The sequence below is a fragment of the Salvelinus namaycush genome, chromosome 22, assembly GCF_016432855.1.
Source record: "Salvelinus namaycush isolate Seneca chromosome 22, SaNama_1.0, whole genome shotgun sequence".
In the NCBI taxonomy this organism is placed as follows: Eukaryota; Metazoa; Chordata; class Actinopteri; order Salmoniformes; family Salmonidae; genus Salvelinus; species Salvelinus namaycush.
Window position 1 is genome coordinate 21119678 of NC_052328.1, and position 22905 is coordinate 21142582.

At 45.4% G+C, this 22905-nt stretch overlaps 1 protein-coding gene across 1 annotated transcript in view; it reads left to right on the forward strand.

Annotated features, from left to right (window-relative positions):
• LOC120017660 (SH3 and PX domain-containing protein 2A-like) overlaps nucleotides 1-22905 on the forward strand; it is a 104042-nt gene that overhangs the window by 7223 nt on the left and 73914 nt on the right. The window contains exons 3-5 of the mRNA XM_038960574.1: nucleotides 7583-7658; nucleotides 8354-8430; nucleotides 9731-9822. Of these exons, the coding sequence (XP_038816502.1) occupies nucleotides 7583-7658; nucleotides 8354-8430; nucleotides 9731-9822 (245 nt within the window). The remainder of the gene's footprint in view (nucleotides 1-7582; nucleotides 7659-8353; nucleotides 8431-9730; nucleotides 9823-22905) is intronic.

Genomic DNA, 22905 nt, shown 5'->3' on the forward strand with positions numbered 1-22905 from the left:
GGCCAATGTGGGGCACAGACCCAGTTTAGGGGGGGCCATAACATTTTGATCCTTAATCTATTTTTTTTCGATTTAATTATAGTGGTTCAACGCATTAAATGCTGCAACTTACAATATGTTTGGTACATTTTCCTGTTCCCCCAAAAAATATGTATTCCAAAAGTGTTTGCATTCAAGGTCAGGATTTTATATGGGTATTAGCATACAGCAGTAAATTCACTTGAAAGTGCCATCCGGAGTGAGAATTATACTGTGACTTTTGGGGGGACCTCCTATGTGGATACTTTCCCTTTATGGTTTTTATAGTAAAGACATGTCATTTAACTGTAAAAATGTATTACCTTTTAATGTGACATGAACACAAGCAGTCATGAGGTTTTCATCTGATTGTCAAACAAATCAAAAAGTAGGTTAAGGAGGTTACCTGCGCACGTTCATCAACTCCAAAATAAGTACAGCATCCGAACAGTGCACTGTGCACCCGCCATTTTGAATGGAAAAGGACATATATTACACAGCCAGGTCACCCGTGATACAAGTTAGTGTTCAACGTTCATCCATGTCTGAAGAAGTCGGAAGATGACGTGGAAACCGTCCATAGGGGGCAACAGTGAGCACTTTTACCTTCAAGTAGGTTTAGATTTTGCTAGGGCATTGTGGGTGGGGAAGGCAGATGGGCATAAGCATCTGCCTCTGATTCCAAAGGTTGTACGTTCAAATCCAGCGATTAGAAAGTAGTCTTTTATATTTAGCCTAACCTTAAGATTTCTTAATTAATGCCTAAACTTAACCCTTACCTTAAAAGTTATGAGTTAATACCTAAACTTCACCTTAAACACTTTGAAATGTGATGTTTGGAACTTTGGCATTTGACATTTGAGAAACGTGAATGAACATCTAATTCTGACGTGAGACGGTGAAAGCTAGTTCATGGATGCCAAGGGAAGCCAGGCTGCCCCAAAAATGTTAGCAATAAAAAATAAACTTTTATAAAATTATTTTCTCATTCGTGTCTATCCATGTTTCCAAATGTTGCTTTATTTCACAAGAGGCTTAAAACCTTTTCTCAATAGGGGGGCGCTGTTTTCACTTTGTAAAAAATTGTGCCCAAATGAAACTGCCTCGTACTCTATTCTAGCTCGTACAATATGCATATTATTATTACTATTGGATAGAAAACACTCTCAAGTTTCTAAAACCGTTTGAATTATATCTGTGAGTAAAACAGAACTCATTTTGCAGCAAACTTCCTGACAGGAAGTGAAAAATCTGAAATCGAGGCTCTGTTCCAGGGCCTTCCTATTAATTTGCTTGAAATCTATGGATATACATGCACTTCATACGCCTTCCACTAGATGTCAACAGGCAGTGGGACGTGAAATGGGGTGTCTAGCTTGATCTGAGGCCGAACAAGAGCTTTTGGAATGACGTGACTGGAAATTTCATTGTCTTCGAAGGCGCGAGAAGGAACCCCAGATTGCCTTCTGAAAAGCTTTCGGTATACACGGTAGATATCTCCGGCTCTGATTTTATTTGATAGATGTGATAAAAACATCATAAAGTAGTTTTTTTCAACCGAGTTGTATCAGTTTATTGAACGTTAATTGCGAGTTTTGGAATTTTCTTTTCTTTGCGTGAGGTGAAGTTGGGCACGTTTGCGCCACATGGGTAGCTATGGTTGCTAATTCGACAGGCGAAGAGGACATTCTAAAACCAAACAACGATTTATTCTGGACAAAGGACTCCTTGTACAAGATTCTGATGGAAGCTCAGCAAAAGTAGGAACCATTTATGATGTTATTTCGTATTTCTGTGGAAAATGTTTAGTTCTATTTTCCGCCCTCATTGCAGGCGCTGTCTCGCTATAACGTAAGCTGTATGTCGTACTAAAGTTATTTTTTTAATTCTAACACGGCGATTGCATTAAGAACTAGTGTATCTTTCATTTGCTGTACAACATGTATTTTTTAGTAAAGTTTATGATGAGTTCTTTGATTAGATTAGGTGACTGTCCAAAATATCTCCGGACAATTTTGTGCAGTTTGGCTACGTATTCACATTGTAAAACCAGGATTTGTAGCTCTAAATATGCACATTTTCGAACAAAACATATATGTATTGTGTAACATGATGTTATAGGACTGTCATCTGATGAAGTTTGTCAAGGTTAGTGAATAATTTAATATCTTTTGCTGGTTTTTGCAATCGCTACATTTTGCTGCTGATAAATGCGTTTGTGTGGTTGGCTATTGTGGTAAGCTAATATAATGCTATATTGTGTTTTCGCTGTAAAACACTTAAAAAATCTGAAATATTGGCTGGATTCACAAGATGTTTATCTTTCAATTGCTGTACACCATGTATTTTTCATAAATGTTTTATGATGAGTATTTAGGTATTTCACGTTGCTCTCTGTAATTATTCCGGCTGCTTTGGTGATATTTTTTATGGTAGCTGCAATGGAAAACTATGATTTATACCTCAAATATGCACATTTTTGAACAAAACATAGATTTATTGTATAACATGTTATAAGACTGTCATCTGATGAAGTTGTTTCTTGGTTAGTGACTAATTATATCTCTATTTGGCCGGTTTTGTGATAGCTACCTATGCGGTAAAAAAATGGTGAAAATATGCGGTTGAGTCTTTTGCTATTGTGGTTAGCTAATAGAAATACATATTGTGTTTTCGCTGTAAAACATTTTAAAAATCGGAAATGATGGCTGGATTCACAAGATGTGTATCTTTCATTTGGTGTCTTGGACTTGTGATTTCATGATATTTATATGCTAGTATTTACTTGTGGCGCTATGCTAGGCTATGCTAGTCAGCTTTTTTACTGATGAGGATGCTCCCGGATCCGGGATGGTGACCAAGTAGAAGTTAATCTATTTCACCAGAGAAAGTATCTGAGCAAGGCAAACAGCACGCCTCTGTCTTAGTATCTGTAGCCCATCTATCTGATACTGTCTTGCCAAAAAGAGTATGACATGCCATGTTATGTTTGGGCAGACCGCATCAGATACATGGGCTACTCATACTAAGACAGAGGGACGCTGTTTCGCTTGCTCCGATGCTTTCTCCGGTGAAATTGAGTCTTGCTGTCGGTGCACGTCTTGGTAAAAATTATCAATATATTCAGAGAAAACCTATCAGATCTCAGAATTTCTGCTGTGGCCACCCCCTGGATATGCCACTGCAAGGGTGACCATCGGAATCATTGGAGGACTGTGTGGAGGTCTTTTCATTTCTCTGTTGTGAACTACATGCAGTAAATAAATGTACTGTTGATGCTAGAACACAACCACTACATGGAATTCAGTTGTCTTCCCACTCAAACATTCTTCCACCCTCTTTCTGTCTGAGAGCTGAACAATACTCACTGTCTCTTTTTGTCTCCCTCCTGTTCTGTTTATGTATGTCTGTGCTTCAGGAATACTTTTTATAGTATAGCAATCTGAAATATACTTGAGAAGCATAGTCACTGACTTTTTGGCAATAATTTCAGTTAGGGAGTAATGTAAAAGATAGCTGTTAGAATTTATTTATTTTTGTAATTTTTCCCCCTTCTCCCAATTTCTTGATTACGATCTTGTCTCATCGCTGCAACATCCCAACGGGAGAGGCGAAGGTCGAGTCATGCATCCTCCAAAACAGGCGCCCGGCCTGCCACAAGGAGTTGCTAGAGTGTGATGAGCCAAGTAAAGCCCCCCCGTCCAAACCCAGTTGACGCTGGGCCAATTGTGCGCCGCCCTATGGCACTCCCGGTTACGGCCGGTAATGACACAGCCTGGGATCGAACCCAAGGCAGTAGATCCTAGCACCTGCATTTTAATCCGCCCCTAGGGTAGACTTGGCTGACACAGCACTTTTAACATATTAAACTGAACTGTACTGGGCAACTGAACTGGGCAACTGACTAAAGCTGCCGTAACACAAATATAACAGGAGAAATGCCCGCACAGAGAGTTGTGATTCCAAGCTGTTACTTTGTTTCCATGGGAATGATGGGTCTCCCACCTGTCTCGGGAAGTTTGGAGCAGATCCAGTCGTGCCTTAGAGGGAACCCAGCATCACTTTGGGATTGGGAATGTTCTCTGTTTGCCAGGGATCTGTTAGAGGTGTGGAGAGAAATCTCCTAGCCTGCGGGGAGCAGGCTACTGCTATCATGTCCACCAGCGATACAGATAATATGGTACTATGAGTGTGTGGCACAATCTCAGATAAACAGTCAGATAACTAATAGGAGCTTATTGTTTATCTGACTGTGCCATACACTCAAAGTAACATGTTATCTGCATCTCTTTTGAGAAATGCAATTTTGAGAAAAGCCAAGCTTTAGTGAAGGTACAGTTGAGTACTCTGTAGACATCATAATGGCAGTGTGTGTAGAGTAATGACATGAAAACAGATTTGCCTCTCTGTAAGCTTATACCATATTTTGTTTCTTTGCATTGTTTTGTACGATACATTGAATCCGGTTTTAGTAGAGTTAAGTCTTTGCTTTTATGTCAGTAGCATTTTGCCATAGAAATGAAAGTTTCCCATCTTCCCATTTATATACTGTAGATAACTTGGTTAACCAATACAGCTCTTAATGTTTAGCTTTTCCCCTTTACCCTCAAAGGACAATATTGAGTGCTCTCCCCTTCAAAGGAAACCACTCCTCATTTACGGTCTCTGTTTGTGAGGGGGAAATACCAAGGTCAAAAATAGATGTAAAGTTTCATTAACGGCAGCAGAGAAGCAGAGAGAGAGAAAAACCACAAGAAAATAACTAAACCAACTTTAGCTGGAAAACCCTCTCAAACAACCATTCCGTCCCAGACAAGTTGGCCTGGGACTCTTTGTGCACCTGGTTCTTTTGCGCCCTCTTTGGCCCTGGCCCAGTACCCTGGCCTAGATACATCTGTTCACAGCATCAGTCCCTCTCCAGAGCACATCTGGAACAAGGATGAGCAGGACCACATCTGGAGCTGAGCAGGCTTGTTACTGTAGGACTCTCCCACTGCATGTATTTACTACAGCACACTGCAATGATTTATTAGACCAGGAAACCCGAAGCTCAGTGAGTGTGACGCTAACAGATATACACTTGACACTTAAAGGGCGCAAAATAACACACCTTTTCACACTCACAAATGCATGCACTCGTGTATTCATGCACATGACACGCTACATGAACACATGCGCTCATGAACACATGCAAGTACATATGTACACCCACACACACACACAACCACCCAAACACACATAGGCAAACTCGCAGGCATGCGTGCATTCACAGCAGAATGCATTTTTATGGGATCTCGTCATAAAAGACCACTTGATCCAGAATGACCTCTCCTTCATGCACATCTGTTGCCCTAACTCGGTTTTATTATTGGGTTATTCCATTTTTAATGCACTCAGTAGAGCGACAATGATCATGGTTCGAGAACTGTCTCTGAAACTACAGTCTGAAGTTTACATACACTTTAGCCAAATACATTTAAACTCAGTTTTTCACAATTCCTGACATTTAATCCTAGTAACAATTCCCTGTTTTAGGTCAGTTAGGATCACCACTTTATTTTAAGAATGTGAAATGTCAGAATAGTGGAGAGAGTGATTTATTTCAGCTTTTATTTCTTTCATCACATACCCAGTCGGTCAGAAGTTTAGATGCTACCAAATACTAATTGAGTGTATTTGCTTTAAATTGTTTAACTTGGGTCAAACGTTTCGGGTAGCCTTCCACAAGCTTCCCACAGTAAGTTGGGTGAATTTTGGCCCATTCCTCCTGACAGAGCTGGTGTAACTGAGTCAGGTTTGTAGGCCTCCTTGCTCGCACATGCTTTTTCAGTTCTGCCCACAAATTTTCTATAGGTTTGAGGTCAGGGCTTTGTGATGACCACTCCAATACCTTGACTTTGTTGTCCTTAAGCCATTTTGCCACAACTTTGGAAGTATGCTTGGTCATTGTCCATTTGGAAGACCCATTTGCGACCAAGCTTTAACTTCCTGACTGAGACTGATGTCTTGAGATGTTGCTTCAATATATCCACATAATTGTCCTCCCTCATGATGCCATCTATTTTGTGAAGTGCACCAGTCCCTCCTGCAGGAAAGCACCCCCACAACATGATGCTGCCACCCCCGTGCTTCACGGTTGAGATGGTGTTCTTCGGCTTGCAAGCCTCCCCCTTTTCCCTCCAAATATAACAATGGTCATTATAGCCAAACATTTATATTTTTTGTTTCATCAGACCAGAGGACATTTCTCCAAAAAGTACGATCTTTGTCCCCATGTGCAGTTGCAAACCGTAGTCTGGCTTTTTTATGGCGGTTTTGGAGCAGTGGCTTCTTCCTTGCTGAGCGGCCTTTCAGGTTATGTCAATATAGGACTCGTTTTACTGTGGATATAGATACTTTTTTTTTTTACTTCACAAGGTCCTTTGCTGTTGTTCTGGGATTGATTTGCACTTTTCGCACCAAAGTACATTCATCTCTAGGAGATAGAACGTGTCTCCTTCCTGAGCGGTATGACGGCTGCGTGGCCCCATGGTGTTTATACTTGCGTACTATTGTTCGTACAGATGAACGTGGTACCTTCAGCCGTTTGGAAATTGCTCCCAAGGATGAAGCAGACTTGTGGAGGTCTACAATTTTTTTTCTGAGGTCTTGGCTGATTTCTTTAGATTTTTCCCATGATGTCAAGCAAAGAGGCACTGAGTTTGAAGGTAGGCCTTGAAATACATCAACAGGTACACCTCCAATTGACTCAAATTATGTCCGTTAGCCTATCAGAAGCTTCTAAAGCCATGACATCATTTTCTGGAATTTTCCAAGCTGTTTAAAGTCACAGTCAACTTAGTGTATGTAAACTTCTGACACACTGGAATTGTGATACAGTGAATTATAAGTGAAATATTCTGTCTGTAAACAGTTATTGGAAAAATCCCTTGTGTCATGCACGAAGTAGATGTCCTAACCGACTTGCCAAAACTATAGTTTGTTAACAAGAAATTTGTGGAGTGGTTGAAAAACAAGTTTTAATGACTCCAACCTAAGTGTATGTAAGCTTCCGACTTCAACTGTAGGTTTAACATGTCTAGAACACTTCATGTGGTTAGACTACCTACACTAATGCACACAGCACTGTGAGTTCTGGGGGTTGTTGTTGTGAGTGTGTTTTCAGATGACTGTGTTGAGTGATGTAAGGCTGTCTGCAGATGAAAGTGGGCCTGTGTCTGGTACATAGTAGCTCTTCAGAGACTATGTAATTACACCCCACATTGTAGTCATTTAATTGGGAGGTCGACTGACGCTAAGAGGCCATGACCCAGTGGTTCTCCTCCTGATCTCATCTAGATTCCTCCATTTTGAGCTTCCTCTCATTTATTGCTGATAGCTAAATGGCTTTGTTTGTCACATAGCTATCAAATATACTTTATTGCCACGAGTAATTGATTTAAGTTTGAAATAATATTGACCATAAAAAACTACATAGCACTTAGGACTGGATTAATTGAAAACTGTTATCCATTTGTTTAATATGACAAAAGTTAAGATGTCCTTTATTTCGCTTTAATTCCAGATGCAGATCCTGGACAAGTTCCCAGTGGAGGGAGGGCAGAATGACCCCAAAAAGAGAATAATTCCCTTCTTACCAGGTGAGCATGCCGACATGTACAGAGAACATACTGCACTCATCAACCAGTATAGCAGCATTTTAGAGGTGGGGGTTTGACAACACAATGAAACAAAATGCAATGAATCCCAAGAACACACAGAAAGGACATGCTTCTCTATCATTTTGAATAGAAATGGGTCTATTGTAACACACCACATTTCTATTCTTTACACTGTTCCAGCTGGGTGAATAAGGCTGTGTTGTGGTTGTGGTATGGCAGTTGGAGGCTGGTAGAGAGAATCTCTCTAATCTGATAACCTCAGCATGCCCCAAAGGAGTGAAGAGTGCCATTGTCAGAGAGCTGCACCGCTCCCAAACGTCTGGATAGTGTTGTTTACACTGCCTTGTAAAACCTAGCCAGGGAGTTGGCTCTGTGCACTTAGTCACTCGAAAAGAAACAGTCCTCTTACTGTTATCACAGACAGACAGGGTAACAGAAAGACAGATACACACTCACACATTTCACACACATATTTGACATTGGTCTTTTTCATGAAATGTTGTCTTGAGTACTACATACTATTTAGAATAGGCCTACTACATAATAGGCCAGACCTTTTTTCTTAAAGGTCCACTGCTGAACGCTTGGATCTGTGCTAATGTCAAGCCATCTGGTGGTAGCTTTTAGAAACAGCACATTCAATGACAACTCAAAGTGCTAAGTCTCTTTTACAGGTAAAGTTTTATTTCGGCGAAGTCAAGTCAGAGACGTTGCTGTGAAAAGGTTGAAGCACCTTGATGACTACTGCAGAGTAAGAACAAATTATCACGTTTTTTTCTTTGCAGTAAATGATGATGCACTGTTTGCTGCTTTAAAGGGATGCTTCGGGATTTTGGCAATGACGCCCTTTATATACTTCCCCAGAGTCAGCTGTAGTCATGGATACCAGGTTTATAACTCTGTCGAGTATAAAGGAAGTTAGAGGTAGTTTCTCGAGCCAATGCTAACTAGCATTAGGGTACCCATAGACTTCCAGTCATTGCGCTAACGGCAGTTAGCGTTGGCTCGGGAAACTATCTCTAACTTCCTCCATACTGGACAGTGACATAAAAATGGTATCCACGGAAGTAGATAAAGGGTCTCATTCCCAAGTATCCCGTTAATGTATGGCAAGAGGTCTATCTGTTACTCATAACCTCCGAAGGAGCCACATCTCAAACAGTCCAGTTATTTCAAGAAATGGTTTAGTTTGAATGTCTTTGTAGCATTGTTTGCTGTGGTAGAGACAGGCCTCAGAAGCTATCTCCTCCACCAGCATCCACAGGAAAGTCCTGCTCTATCTTCTCTTATGTCATTTCCTTCCAAGTAGTGGGTTTATATAGGAAAGGAGGGAAATAGGGGCACACGGGTCAAACACAGCATCTGTAGAACAGAATGATTCAGCATTTGAGAAGGAGAAATGAACACAGCTAGCCACCTAACCTCATTTGTTTCAGGCTTTCTGGGATCTGGGACACTTGGTGGCTTGCCAAGTGGGGCTGTAATCACACCTATTTATTGTGGAAAAAAACTGAAACTTGTCTTGTGAGCTGAATGCAGATTCTTGTGACCCAAAGTGCGGAGTCCAAAAAAATGTAATGTTCTAAAATGATCTGTTTTACAGTATAATATAAATACTGTATGTCCCTATGTCTATCATATACATCTGTTAATTGTGTATACAAACAGTAGAAGTAGTTTTCAAAGCGGACAAAGATGTAGTCCTGTCAGAGAGGATTGTGGTAGTTATCGTCCTCCATCTGTTTTCCTCTGTGTTATCCCTGCTCCGGGTTCTGATCCCTCTTCCTTCCCCTTTATCCTCTCCACCGCTGAGTAACAGGGCCTTACTGAAGTGTAAACTGTGCCGTCCGTATCCGTACTATACAGGAACACACACACAGTCCTTTTGTGATGTAATGGCAGGCTTCCACATATGGAGTCAGTCAGTCGATGAAATCCAGGGTACATGTGACCACATTAGCTGATAAATTGTGAATGAGCATTATACTATTTCACAATTATAATCTTTTCCATCTCTCTCCCTCTCGCCCTCCTTCCCTCTCTCCCTACAGGCCCTGATGAGGCTCCCTAACCAGATCTCCCAGAGTGAGGAGGTGCTGAGGTTCTTTGAAACCAAGGCTGAGGACCTTAACCCTCCTAAAGAGTGAGTTTAATTTATAATAATAATACATGGCTATCACACATATTGTAATGTTTTATAGTGTGGCTATTTATCAATTTCTGTCTTTACTGTTTGGGGCTAATTATCGGTTCTTCATGTTGTACTTTTCAGTTGTACTGTAATGTATCAAACACTGCCCCCAAGTGGACTTGTTACAGCAGTACAACAACAAGCATGTTTCCTTTAGGTTACTATGTACTAGTAGTTCATTTGCATGAGTATGATTATACCAAGCCTATGTGTAATGTGTGTGTGTGTGTGTCAGTGTGCTAGCAGCTGGTGCAGACGTCTCTCACCCACGCTGACATGTTTTGATCTCCAAGTGACCTCATGTCACATAGATGACGGATGGTCAGCACGGCACTGGTGTTTTATTAATGATGATACATGGGAGGTGACACCTGATCCTAGCGCAGTGCTTTTTGTTCAATGGTATTATGAGAGGGAGGTTAAGTTCAGGTCTCAGGTCAGACAAGGCATTACTAGAATTCATTTATCATCCTTAGGGCTGTGACGGTCATGGAATTTTGGATGACGGTTATTGGCTAGCCAAATGACCACAGTCACCATAATAACCGGTCGAATAGGATTATTATTTTTTGGTTATTAATTAATTAATTTCTCCTCTCCTCCGCTAGTTGCTGCATGTGCTGCCATAGAAATAGAATGACTAGAACGGAGGTCCCCATTTCAAGTCAATGAAGGAATAATGGGTGGACTGGTGGCCATTGTGAGTGTACCCTTAGGTGCAAAGCAGGAGATAAAAGAAAGAAGTAAAAGCAGGAAGTGTACCCATCAATATTTGCTGTGATTTGTTGATTCAACTCAACTGACATTACAAAAATATATTCCATGGCATGAGCCATGTCAGGTGGTTGGCTGGATGTATCTTCGCTGCCTCAACCAATTATTCTCTTGGTATTCTTCGTGGTGGTCTCCACCTACGACAGCTACCCTCCACACACACACACACACACACACACACACACGCACTCACACGATAATCCCACTTCAAAAAGTATAATCCTTCTTCAATCCCGCAGATAGCCCACCACAGCTTTCCCATAATCAGTTTGGAGTAAAGGCAGGATGATTGTCAGCGGAGCCCCTCCATACCACCCAGCTCCCGGCCTGCTCCTGGGTTATAGTTCAGAGAGAGAGGTCTGCTCTACTGATCTATGGCTCCCTCATGGCCCCATGTTGTCTGTCACATTAAAGTCAATGTTAAAATCCCTCTATGACAACCAAAGGAAATTGTTCTTATTGTGTAGTTAGTAGAGAATGCACAGGCAATTGCCAAAATAAAGGAAACACCAACATAAAGTGTCTTAATAGGACGTTGGGTACCACGAGCCAGAACAGCTTCAATGCACCTTGGCATAGATTCTACAAGTGTCTGGAACTCTATTGGAGGGATGCAACACCATTCTTCCATGAGAAATTCCATTATTTGGTGTTTTGTTGATGGTGGTGGAAAACGCTCCAGAATCTCTCATCAGTGTTCAATTGGGTTGAGATCTGGTGACTGAGACTGCCATGGCATGTGGTTTACATCGTTTTCATGCTCATCAAACCATTCAGTGACCACTCTTGCCCTGTGGAGGGGGGCATTGTCATCCTATGGGGGCATAGTCTGGCTAGCAAAAATAATGGCCTGCACAGCATTTTTATACATGACCCTAACGGCCCTGCTACACTGCAGCCATCGGGCGTCCGGCATTGCAATCAGCCGTTGAGGGAATTCTTCCTTTGAAATCAATGAACGCTGCTATACTGCTCACGTCGCGTCCAATGGCAGCGTCCATGCTCAAGAATTGCTGAGGTTCAGTTCTCGATGGCTCACACACGCGTTCATCTTTGTGAATGGAAATAATGAGAATTTATTTTAGATTTTGGTTGGTTTCAGTGTAGAAGGTAGAATGTCACGTTGACGGCAAAATGAAGACAACGTGTGTAGTTTAGCAGAAGTCTTAGCGTTATGGGATGTTAATTGCTTAATTAACTCAGGAACCACAACTGTGTGGAAGCACCTGCTTTCAATATACTTTACTCAAGAAGTTCCATTATTTTGGTAGTTACCTGTATATTGGCTTCATGAGCGGACAATAAATAGATTCAGACTTAGTCCCGCTTCTTTTGGTCTGACCTGATAGTCCTTGGTTTGCTCTCTGTCAATAGTCAGACCATGGGACTCATTGTCAAATTGTGTATTGTATGTCATTGCCATTGAGTAAGTATGAAGGAAACAACCTGACGTGACTTGTTGCCTGTCATTTGTTTGTTGAAGTCATGTGTGCTCATTTCTCAGACAGAAAGCATCTGGACAGTTACAATTGCCTTCCCTCCACTGCCCTCTATTTTCTCAGGAACCTCATTGCACCACTCAAGCAGTATACAGAAACCAGAAATACAATACCTTTACTATCACAAGAGGGAGCCACCGATATGTTCCTGAACAAGGGTTTTACGGTAACAAAATAGATTGAATGACGCACAGAGTTTTCATCTCAAAAGATAAGATGATAGATATTGTACTGAAACAAACTATTTTGGACAATTGTAGGCCAAAAAGCAAATATGCTGGCTTCTGACATGAGCTAACAAACTAATCTAACCATCATGCTATTTACCTTCACTGACATGGATCCAGCAGCTCCATTGTCTAGGGGCTTTTACTAAATTGGAAACAAGGTTGTCATTGACTCTGTACCTCAGGGGACAGGATGGAGTACGGAGTAAAGCGTGTGTGTGTGTGTGTGTGTGTGTGTGTGTGTGTGTGTGTGTGTGTGTGCGTGAGAGAGCAGATAAGGTTCAGTAGATTTAATCAGAACAAGTGCCTTTTGCATGTCAGTTGCATGCATATCCCGCACAAGCACACACACACACACACACACACACGAACCAGAAACACAACCTACCCCTTGGATATGCTGTATAAACAACAACAACATAAAAACAGTGTCATGTTATTAAATCACCACAAGAGATATCATTAGTAGTTGACATAGGGTCAAAACAGCATTCTCTATCTCAGACATGATTGGGTAATCATGACCGATCATCCTTGGATAGCACTGGCAATGGATGGGCAATGGATGTGTCCATGTGCTTATCATCCCCCACCTCTCTCAAGTGCACACACTGCATGATTCTGTGGGCAGGTCAACTCTTGATTAGGCCTGTAATGACTTCCTGTTCAATGTCTTTTGACCACGGACCAGGGGTAACGCACACAGGGGGCAGACTAAGGTTACGGACAGCAGTATTTGTTTAGTGTATACCTCGACCAGACTCCGTCTCTTGGATGAAACCCAACTGGTTAAAAACTGTGTGCAAAAGCCTAATATCTCACATTCCATGTCTAATAGGCCCACCTACAAAGACTGAGCTGCAGTTGCACACAAACAGCTGGTTATTCTCAACTCTGGGTCAGGATGGGCCCTTGCGGATTCAGATGCAATGATATATTCAAAACTCCCCCACCCATGCAGTGAATGTTTCTGTGTGTGAGGGTGTGTATTAGGGAGAGAGTGGGTGTGAGAGTGATTGTTTTGTTCTTGTATATGTACTGTACAGTGTCTTCGGAAAGTATTCAGACCCCTTGACTTTTTCCACATTTTGTTACTCTACAGCCTTATTCTAAAATGGATTTAAAAAATATATAAAGATCCTCAGCAATCGGCACACACAGGTTTTTAGACATTTTTGCAAATGTATTAAATATTTAAAAAAGATACCTTATTTAGGTATTCAGACCATTTGCTATGAGACTTGAAATTGAGCTCAGGTGCATCCTGCTTCCATTGATCATCCTTGAGATGTTTCTACAACTTGATTGGAGTCCATCAGTGGTAAATTCATTTGATTTGACATGATTTGGAAAGGCACACACCTGTCTATATAAGGTCCCACAGTTGACAGTGCATGTCAGAGCAAATACCAAGCCATGAGATCGAATACATTTTCCGTGGAGCTCAGAGAGGATTGTGTCGAGGCACAGATCTGGGGAAGATTACCAAAAAATGTCTGCAGCATTGAACGTCCCCAATAACACAGTGGCTCCATAATTCTTAAATGGAAGAAGTTTGGAACCACCAAGACTCTCCCTAGAGCTGGCCGCCCGGCCAAACTGAGCAATCGGGGGAGAAGGGCCATGGTCAGGGAGGTGACCAAGAACCCGATGGTCACTCTGACAGAGCTACAGAGTTCCTCTGTGGCGACTGGAAAACCTTCCAGAAAGACAACCATCTCTGCAACACTCCACCAATCAGGCCTTTATAGTAGAGTGGCCAGACGGAAGCCACTCCTCAGTAAAAGACACATGACTGCGCGCTTGGAGTTTGCCAAAGGGCACCTAAAGACTCTCAGAACATGAGAAACAAGATTATCCTGTCTGATGAAACCAATGAACTCTTTGGCCTGAATGCCAAGTGTCACATCTGGAAGAAACCTGGCACCATCCCTATGTTGAAGCATTGTGGCGGCAGCATCATGCTGTGGGGATGTTTTTTAGCTGCAGGGACTGGGAGACTAGTCAGGATCGAGGCAAAGATGAACTGAGTAAAGTACACGGAGAGATGCTTGATGAAAACCTGCTCCAGAGCAGGTTTCACCTTCCAACAGGACAACGACTCTAAGCACACTGCCAAGACAACGCAAGAGTTGTTTCAGGACAAGTCTCTGAATGTCCTTGAGTGGCCCAGCCAGAGCCCGGACTTGAACCTGATCAAACATCTCTGGAGAGACCTGAAAATAGCTGTGCAGCAACGCTCCCCATCCAACCTGACAGAGCTTAAGAGGAGAAGAATGGGAGAAACTCCCGAAATACAAGTGTGCCAAGCTTGTAGCGTCATACTCAAGAAGACTCAAAGCTGTAATCGCTGCCAAAGGTGCTTCAACAAAGTACTGAGTAAAGGGTCTAAATACTTATGTAAATATCATATTTCTGTTTTTTATTTGTAATAAATGAGCAAACATTTCTAAAAACCTGTTTTTGCTTTGTCATTATGGGTTATTTTATGTAGATTGATGAGGGGGAAAAAATGATTGAATACATTTTTAGAATAAGGCTGTAACGTAACAAAATGTGAAAAAAGTGAAGGGATCTGAATACTTTCCGAATGCACTGCATGTGTGTGTGTGTGAAGACTGACACTTTCCAGTCAGCAAAAGGTTAACTTCAAAGCAGAAAGCAATAACACACCTGTCACGTTCCTGACCTGTTTTCTGTTGTTTTGTATGTGTTTAGTTGGTCAGGACGTGAGCTGGGTGGGAATTCTATGTTGTGTGTCTAGTTTGTCTGTTTCTATGTCAGCCTAGTGTGGGTTCTCAATCAGAGACAGATGGTAGTCGTTGTCTCTGATTGAGACTCATATATAGGAGGCTTGTTTTGTGTTGGGATTTTGTGGGTGTTTGTTTCCTGTCTCTGTGTTTGTTCTGCACCAGATAGGACTGTCTCGGTTTTCACGGTTTGTTATTTTGTTATTTGTTAAGTGTTCATGGTTATTGTTTAATTAAACATGTTGAGCACTGGCTACGCTGCATTTTGGTCCTCTCCTTTACCCCTGGAAGAAAACCTTTACAGAAACACCCACCAAACCCGGACCAAGCAGCGTGGCAACGGGCAGCAGCGGTACAAGGAGGAATGGACATGGGAGGAGATTCTGGACGGAGAAGGACCCTGGGCAGAGCCAGAGGAGTGTCGCCGTCCCAAAGCAGAGCTGGAGGCATCAAAAGCGGAGAGGCGGCATTATGAGGCGCTTGCAAGGCAGAGTGGCTGGAAACCCGAGAGGCTCACCCAAAAATTTCTTGGGGGGGGGCTAAAGGGGAGTGTGGCGAAGCCGGGTTGGATACCTGAGCCAACTCCCCGGGCTTACCGTGGAGTGAGAGGGCGTCGTACTGGTCAGACACCGTGTTATGCGGTAAAGCGCACGGTGTCCCCAGTACGCGTGCTTAGCCCAGTGCGGGCTATTCCACCTTGCCGCACTGGGAGGGCTAGGTTGGGCATCGAGCTGGATGTCATGAAGCCGGCCCAACGTATCTGGCCTCCAGTACGTCTCCTCGGGCCGGCGTACATGGCACCAGCCTTACAGGTGGTGTCCCCGGTTCGCCTGCATAGCCCAGTGCGGGTTGTTCCACCTCGCCGCACTGGCAGGGCTACGGGGACCATTCAACCTGGTAAGGTTGGAGAGGCTCGGTGCTCAAGCGCGCGTGTCCTCCTTCACGGTCCGGTATATCCGGCGCCACCTTCCCGCCCCAGACCAGTACCACCAGTGCCTACACCACGCACCAGGCTTCCAGTGCATCTCCAGAGCCCTGTTCCTCCTCCCCGCACTCGCCCTGAGGTGCGTGCCCTCAGCCCGGTACCTCCAGTTCCGGCACCACGCATCACGCCTATAGTGCGTCTCAGCCGGCCAGAGTCTGCCGTCTGCCCAGCGGTGCCTGAACTGCCCGTCTGTCCAGCGGCGCCTGAACTGTCCGTCTGCCCAACGCCGTCTGAACTGTCCGTCTGCCCAGCGCCGTCTGAGCCGTCCGTCTGCCCAGCGCCGTCTGAGCCGTCCGTCTGCCCAGCGCCGTCTGAGCCGTCCGTCTGCCCAGCGCCATCTGAGCCATCCGTCTGCCCAGCGCCGTCTGAGCCATCTGTCTGCCCAGCGCCATCTGAGTCATCCGTCTGCCACGAGCCATTAGAGCCGCCCGTCTGTCCCGAGCCATTAGAGCCGTCCGTCAGTCAGGAGCTGCCAGAGCCGCCAGCCAGTCAGGAGCTGCCAGAGCCGCCAGCCAGTCAGGAGCTGCCAGAGCTGCCCTCCAGTCATGAGCTGCCCTCCAGTCATGAGCTGCCCTTCAGTCATGAGCTGCCCTCCAGTCATGAGCTGCCCTCCAGTCATGAGCTGCCCTCCAGTCATGAGCTGCCCTCCAGTCATGAGCTGCCCTCCAGTCATGAGCTGCCCTCCAGTCATGAGCTGCCACTCAGTCCGGAGCTGCCACTAGTCCGGAGTTGTCCCTCTGGCCTGAGCTACCTCTCTGTCCTGGGCTACCTCTCTGTCCTGAGCTACCTCTTTGTCCTGAACTACCTCTCTGTCCTGAGTTGTCTCCTCTATTGTAGAGGGGAGTTGGCGAAGGTTCCTGGACCATGGTCGGGGGCGAGGGTCGCCACTCAAGGGACGCTAAGGAGGTGGACAAAGACAATGGTGGAGTGGTGCCCTCGTCCACCGCCGGAGCCGCCACCGCGGACAGATGCCCACCCAGACCCTCCCCTTGAGTTTTAGGGGTGCGCCCGGAGTTCGCACCTTGAGGGGGGGGTTCTGTCACGTTCCTGACCTGTTTTCTGTTGTTTTGTATGTGTTTAGTTGGTCAGGACGTGAGCTGGGTGGGAATTCTATGTTGTGTGTCTAGTTTGTCTGTTTCTATGTCAGCCTAGTGTGGGTTCTCAATCAGAGACAGATGGTAGTCGTTGTCTCTGATTGAGACTCATATATAGGAGGCTTGTTTTGTGTTGGGATTTTGTGGGTGTTTGTTTCCTGTCTCTGTGTTTGTTCTGCACCAGATAGGACTGTCTCGGTTTTCACGGTTTGTTATTTTGTTATTTGTTAAGTGTTCATGGTTATTGTTTAATTAAACATGTTGAGCACTGGCTACGCTGCATTTTGGTCCTCTCCTTTACCCCTGGAAGAAAACCTTTACAACACCATCTTAAACATTATATTAGTGTTTGGACATATTTTCTCCCCTTCACCATCCCCACCTCTATTCGATTTTACTATTGGTAGCAGTGGGTTGAGCCAGAGTGCATATGCATTCTTCTCCTGGGAAGTGTATTATTCCATCTCTGAGGTACTAGTCACTTGCTAGCCTGGCTGATCCAGCCCCCCCCCCCCCCACACACTCAAGCCCTTAACGCTCCCCAGCCCCTCTACCCCACCCTCAGTCCTCCATGGTAATGCGTTTCATATGCCACTACGGCCCAGGACCATAAATAGCTAGATCCAGAGGCCAGAGGTCCAACCGTGCAATATAACAGCTCTATTCTCCTGACTGGCCCTCAGCAAAGAATTGGCTGAAGTGGTGTAATGATTATTGGTGTGTATGTTAAGGGAGAAGGGTTGTGTTTAAGGTAGGTGTAAAACTGGACCCGATGGTTGCTTACTATAACCTTAACTACATCAACTACCTCAACTTACAAATTATGAATAACCTATTTATGAGATACTTATAAGCACATTGCCTAGTTCCATATACAGTCAGTACATGTTTTCTTGTTCAGGTTGTCATGTTCACAAGTCAGGATAAACTTTAGTAAAGTGTTCCCAAAAACTTTGATACAGTTCAAGTCTTACTATGTTGGCTAGGAATCAAAAGGAGCAGGATATAAGGTTATTTCTCAAACTAGTGTCTAGTTTGAGAAACCGACGCCTCAAGTCCTCAACTGGCTGCTTCATTATATAGTACCCGCAAACACCAGTCTCAACGTCAACAGCGAAGAGGCGACTCCGGGATGCTGGCCTTCTAGGCAGAGTTCCTTTGTCCAGTTGTAACGTCCTGACCAGAGTTCTTATGTGTTTTGCTTGTTTAGTGTTGGTCAGGACGTGAGCTGGGTGGGAATTCTATGTTGTGTGTCTAGTTAGTCTGTTTCTGTGTCCAGCCTAATATGGTTCTCAATCAGAGACAGCTGTCAATCGTTGTCCCTGATTGAGAATCATATATAGGTGGCTTGTTTTGTGTTGGGGGATTGTGGGTGGTTGTTTCCTGTCTTTGTGTTTTGTCTGCACCAGCTAGGACTGTGACGGTTAGTTTGTTTTGTCATTTTGTATAGTGTCTTGTTTTGTGTTAATTAAATCATGGAAAATTACCACGCTGCACATTGGTCCTCAGATCCTTCTCGCCTCTCCTCGTCTGAGGAGGAGGACGACTTAGACTGCCGTTACAGAACCACCCACCAAACTCGGACCAAGCAGCGTGAGTACGAGCAGCAGCGGCCCACTACACAGGAATCCTGGACATGGGAGGAAATTCTGGAGGGTAAAGGACACTGGGCTCACATTGGAGAATATCGCCGCTTTCGGGAAGAGATGGAGGCAGCTAAAGCCCAGGAGCGGTGGTATGAGGAGGCAGCACGGAAGCGTGGCTGGAAGCCTGTGAAGAAACCCCAAAAATTTCTTGGGGGGGGGGGGGGGGGCTAAAGGGTAGTGTGGCGAAGGTAGGTAGGAAACCTGCGCCCACTTCCCATGCTTACCGTGGAGAGCGGGAGTACGGGCAGACACCGTGTTATGCGGAAGAGCGCACGGTGCCTCCTGTACGTGTGCATAGCCCGGTGCGGGTTATTCCACCTCCCCGCACTGGCCGGGCTAGATTGAGCATTGAGCCAAGTGCCATGAAGCCGGCTCTACATATCTGGCCTCCAGTACGTCTCCTCGGGCCGGTGTACATGGCACCAACCTTACGCATGGTGTCCCCGGTTCGCCAACACAGCCCAGTGCGGGTTATTCCACCTCCCCGCACTGGACGGGCTACGGGGAGCATTCAACCAGGTAAGGTTGGGCAGGCTCGGTGCTCAAGGGAGCCAGTACGCCTGCACGGTCCGGTATATCCGGCGCCACCTTCCCGCCCCAGCCCAGTACCACCAGTGCCTCCAGTTCCGGCACCACGCATCATGCCTCCTGTGCGTCTCCAGAGCCCTGTACGCACTGTTCCTTCTCCCCGCACTCGCCCTGAGGTGCGTGCCCTCAGCCCGGTACCACCAGTGCCGGTACCACGCACCAGGCCTATAGTGCGCTTTGAGAGTCCAGTGTGCCCTGTTCCTGCACCCCGCACTAGCCTTGAGGTGCGTGTCTCCAGTCCGGTACCACCAGTTCCGGCACCACGCACCAGGCCTACTGTGCGCCTCAGCAGGTCTGAGCCATCCGTCTGCCCAGCGCCATCTGAGCCATCCGTCTGCCCAGCGCCATCTGAGCCATCCGTCTGCCCAGCGCCATCTGAGCCGTCCGTCTACCCAGCGCCATCTGAGCCGTCCGTCTGCCCAGCGCCATCTGAGTCGTCCGTCTGCCCAGTGCCATCTGAGCCATCCGTCTGCCCAGCGCCATCTGAGCCATCCGTCTGCCACGAGCCTTCAGAGCCGCCCGTCTGTCAGGAGCTGCTAGAGCCGTCCGTCAGTCAGGAGCCGCTAGAGCCGTCCGTCAGTCAGGAGCCGCCAGAGCCGCCAGCCAGTCAGGAGCCGCCAGAGCCGCCAGCCAGTCAGGAGCCGCCAGAGCCGCCAGCCAGTCAGGAGCCGCCAGAGCCGCCAGCCAGTCAGGAGCCGCCAGAGCCGCCAGCCAGTCAGGAGCTGCCAGAGCCGCCAGCCAGTCAGGAGCTGCCAGAGCCGCCAGCCAGTCAGGAGCTGCCAGAGCCGCCAGCCAGTCAGGAGCTGCCAGAGCCGCCCTCCAGTCATGAGCCGCCCTCCAGTCATGAGCCGCCTTCCAGTCATGAGCCGCCTTCCAGTCATGAGCTGCCCTACAGTCATGAGCTGCCCTACAGTCATGAGCTGCCCTACAGTCATGAGCTGCCCTCCAGTCATGAGCTGCCCTCCAGTCATGAGCTGCCCTCCAGTCATGAGCTGCCCTCCAGTCATGAGCTGCCCTACAGTCATGAGCTGCCCTCCAGTCATGAGCTGCCTTCCAGTCATGAGCTGCCCTACAGTCATGAGCTGCCCTACAGTCATGAGCTGCCCTACAGTCTTGAGCTGCCCTACAGTCATGAGCTGCCCTACAGTCATGAGCTGCCCTACAGTCATGAGCTGCCCTCCAGTCATGAGCTGCCCTCCAGTCATGAGCTGCCCTCCAGTCATGAGCTGCCTTCCAGTCATGAGCTGCCACTCAGTCATGAGCTGCCACTCAGTCATGAGCTGCCACTCAGTCCGGAGCTGCCACTCAGTCCGGAGCTGCCACTCAGTCCGGAGCTGCCACTCAGTCCGGAGCTGCCACTCAGTCCGGAGCTGCCCCTCTGTCCTGAGCTGCCCCTCTGTCCTGAGCTGCCCCTCTGTCCTGAGCTGCCCCTCTGTCCTGAGCTACCTCTCTGTCCTGAGCTACCTCTCTGTCCTGAGCTACCTCCTAAATCATGTGGGGGCCTTGGGGAGGATTCTTAGGCCAAGGTCGTGGGCGAGGGTCGCCACTCAAAGGACGCTAAGGAGGGGGACAAAGACAGTGGTGGAGTGGTGTCCTCGTCCTGCGCCGGAGCCGCCACCGTTTAGTGTTGGTCAGGACGTGAGCTGGGTGGGAATTCTATGTTGTGTGTCTAGTTAGTCTGTTTCTGTGTCCAGCCTAATATGGTTCTCAATCAGAGACAGCTGTCAATCGTTGTCCCTGATTGAGAATCATATATAGGTGGCTTGTTTTGTGTTGGGGATTGTGGGTGGTTGTTTCCTGTCTTTGTGTTTTGTCTGCACCAGCTAGGACTGTGACGGTTAGTTTGTTTTGTCATTTTGTATAGTGTCTTGTTTTGTGTTAATTAAATCATGGAAAATTACCACGCTGCACATTGGTCCTCAGATCCTTCTCGCCTCTCCTCGTCTGAGGAAGAGGGCGATTTAGACTGCCGTTACACCAGTGTCTGTGTTCTTTTGCTCATCTTAATATTTTTCCTTTTATTGGCCAGTTTGAGATATGGCTTTTTCTTTGCAACTCTGTCTAGAAGGCCAGCATCCTGTAGTCGCCACTTCACTGTTGACACTGAGGCTGATGTTTTGCGGGTAATATTTAATGAAGCTGCCAGTTAAGGACTTGTGAGGCGTCTTTCTCAAACTAGATACTCTAATGTACTTGTCCTCTTGCTCAGTTGTGCACCAGGGCCTCCCACTCCTCTTTCTATTCTGGTTAGAGACAGTTTGCGCTTTCTGTGAAGGGAGTAGTACACAGCGTTGTACGAGATCTTCCGTTTCTTGGCAATTTCTCGCATGGAATAGCCTTCATTTCTCTGAACAAGAATAGACTGACGAGTTTCAGAAGAAAGTTCTTTGTTTCTGGCCATTTTGAGTCTGTATTCGAACCCACAAATGCTGATGCTCCAGTTTCTTGACTAGTCTAAAGAAGACCAGTTTTATTGCTTCTTTAATAAGTACAATAGTTTTCAGCTGTGCTAACATAATTGCAAAAGTGTTTTCTAATGATCAATTAGCCTTTTAAAATGATAAACATGTATTAGCTAACACATCGTGCCATTGGAACACAGGAGTGATGGTTGCTGATAATGGGCCTCTGTACGCCTATGTAGATATTCCATTTAAAAAATCAGACGTTTCCAGCTACAATAGTCATTTACAACATTAACAACATTAACAATGTCTACACTGTATTTCTGATAAATTTGATGTTATTTTAATGGACAACATTTTTTGCTTTTCTCTCATAAACTAGGACATTTCTCAGTGACCCCAAACATTTTAACGGTAGTGTACGTATGCTAGATCCATATAATAGTTAAATGGAAGTGTCTATTAATCTGATTACCTTGTTATTTCAAAATGAGGTAAGATTTAATGAGGCTGTTTTTTATGAAGTGAAAAATTAACTATTTACATGTCTCTTGAGGCACCATGTATAATAGGACTCTGCCTAGTTGAGTTTGTTTCAGAAAATTCTTCTGAATATTAAGAGGTACTGTTCTTAAAATTTCCATTGGTTGAAGAAATAGGGACGTACTGTACACTGAGTATACAAAACATTAAGAATGTCTGCTCTTTCCATGACATAGACTAACCAGGTGAATCCAGGTGAAAGCTATGATCCCTTATTGATATCACTTATTACATCCACCAATCAGTGTAGATGAAGGGGAGGAGACAGGTTAAAGAAGGATTTTTAAGCCTTGAGATAATTGAGACACGGATTGTGTATGTGTGGCGGGGGGGGGGGGGGGGGGGGGGGGGGGGGGTTGTGATAGCACTATTGAATTGTTCCAGTTCAGTTTTTTTCTAGGTTTAATATATTAAGTACAGTTTAGGCAACAAGTAACAGTCGTAATACTGTATTTCATTAAGCGGGCTTGATGTCTCTTTACTGATCTTTTGTGGTATAGATCCATTTATCATTGTTAAAATGG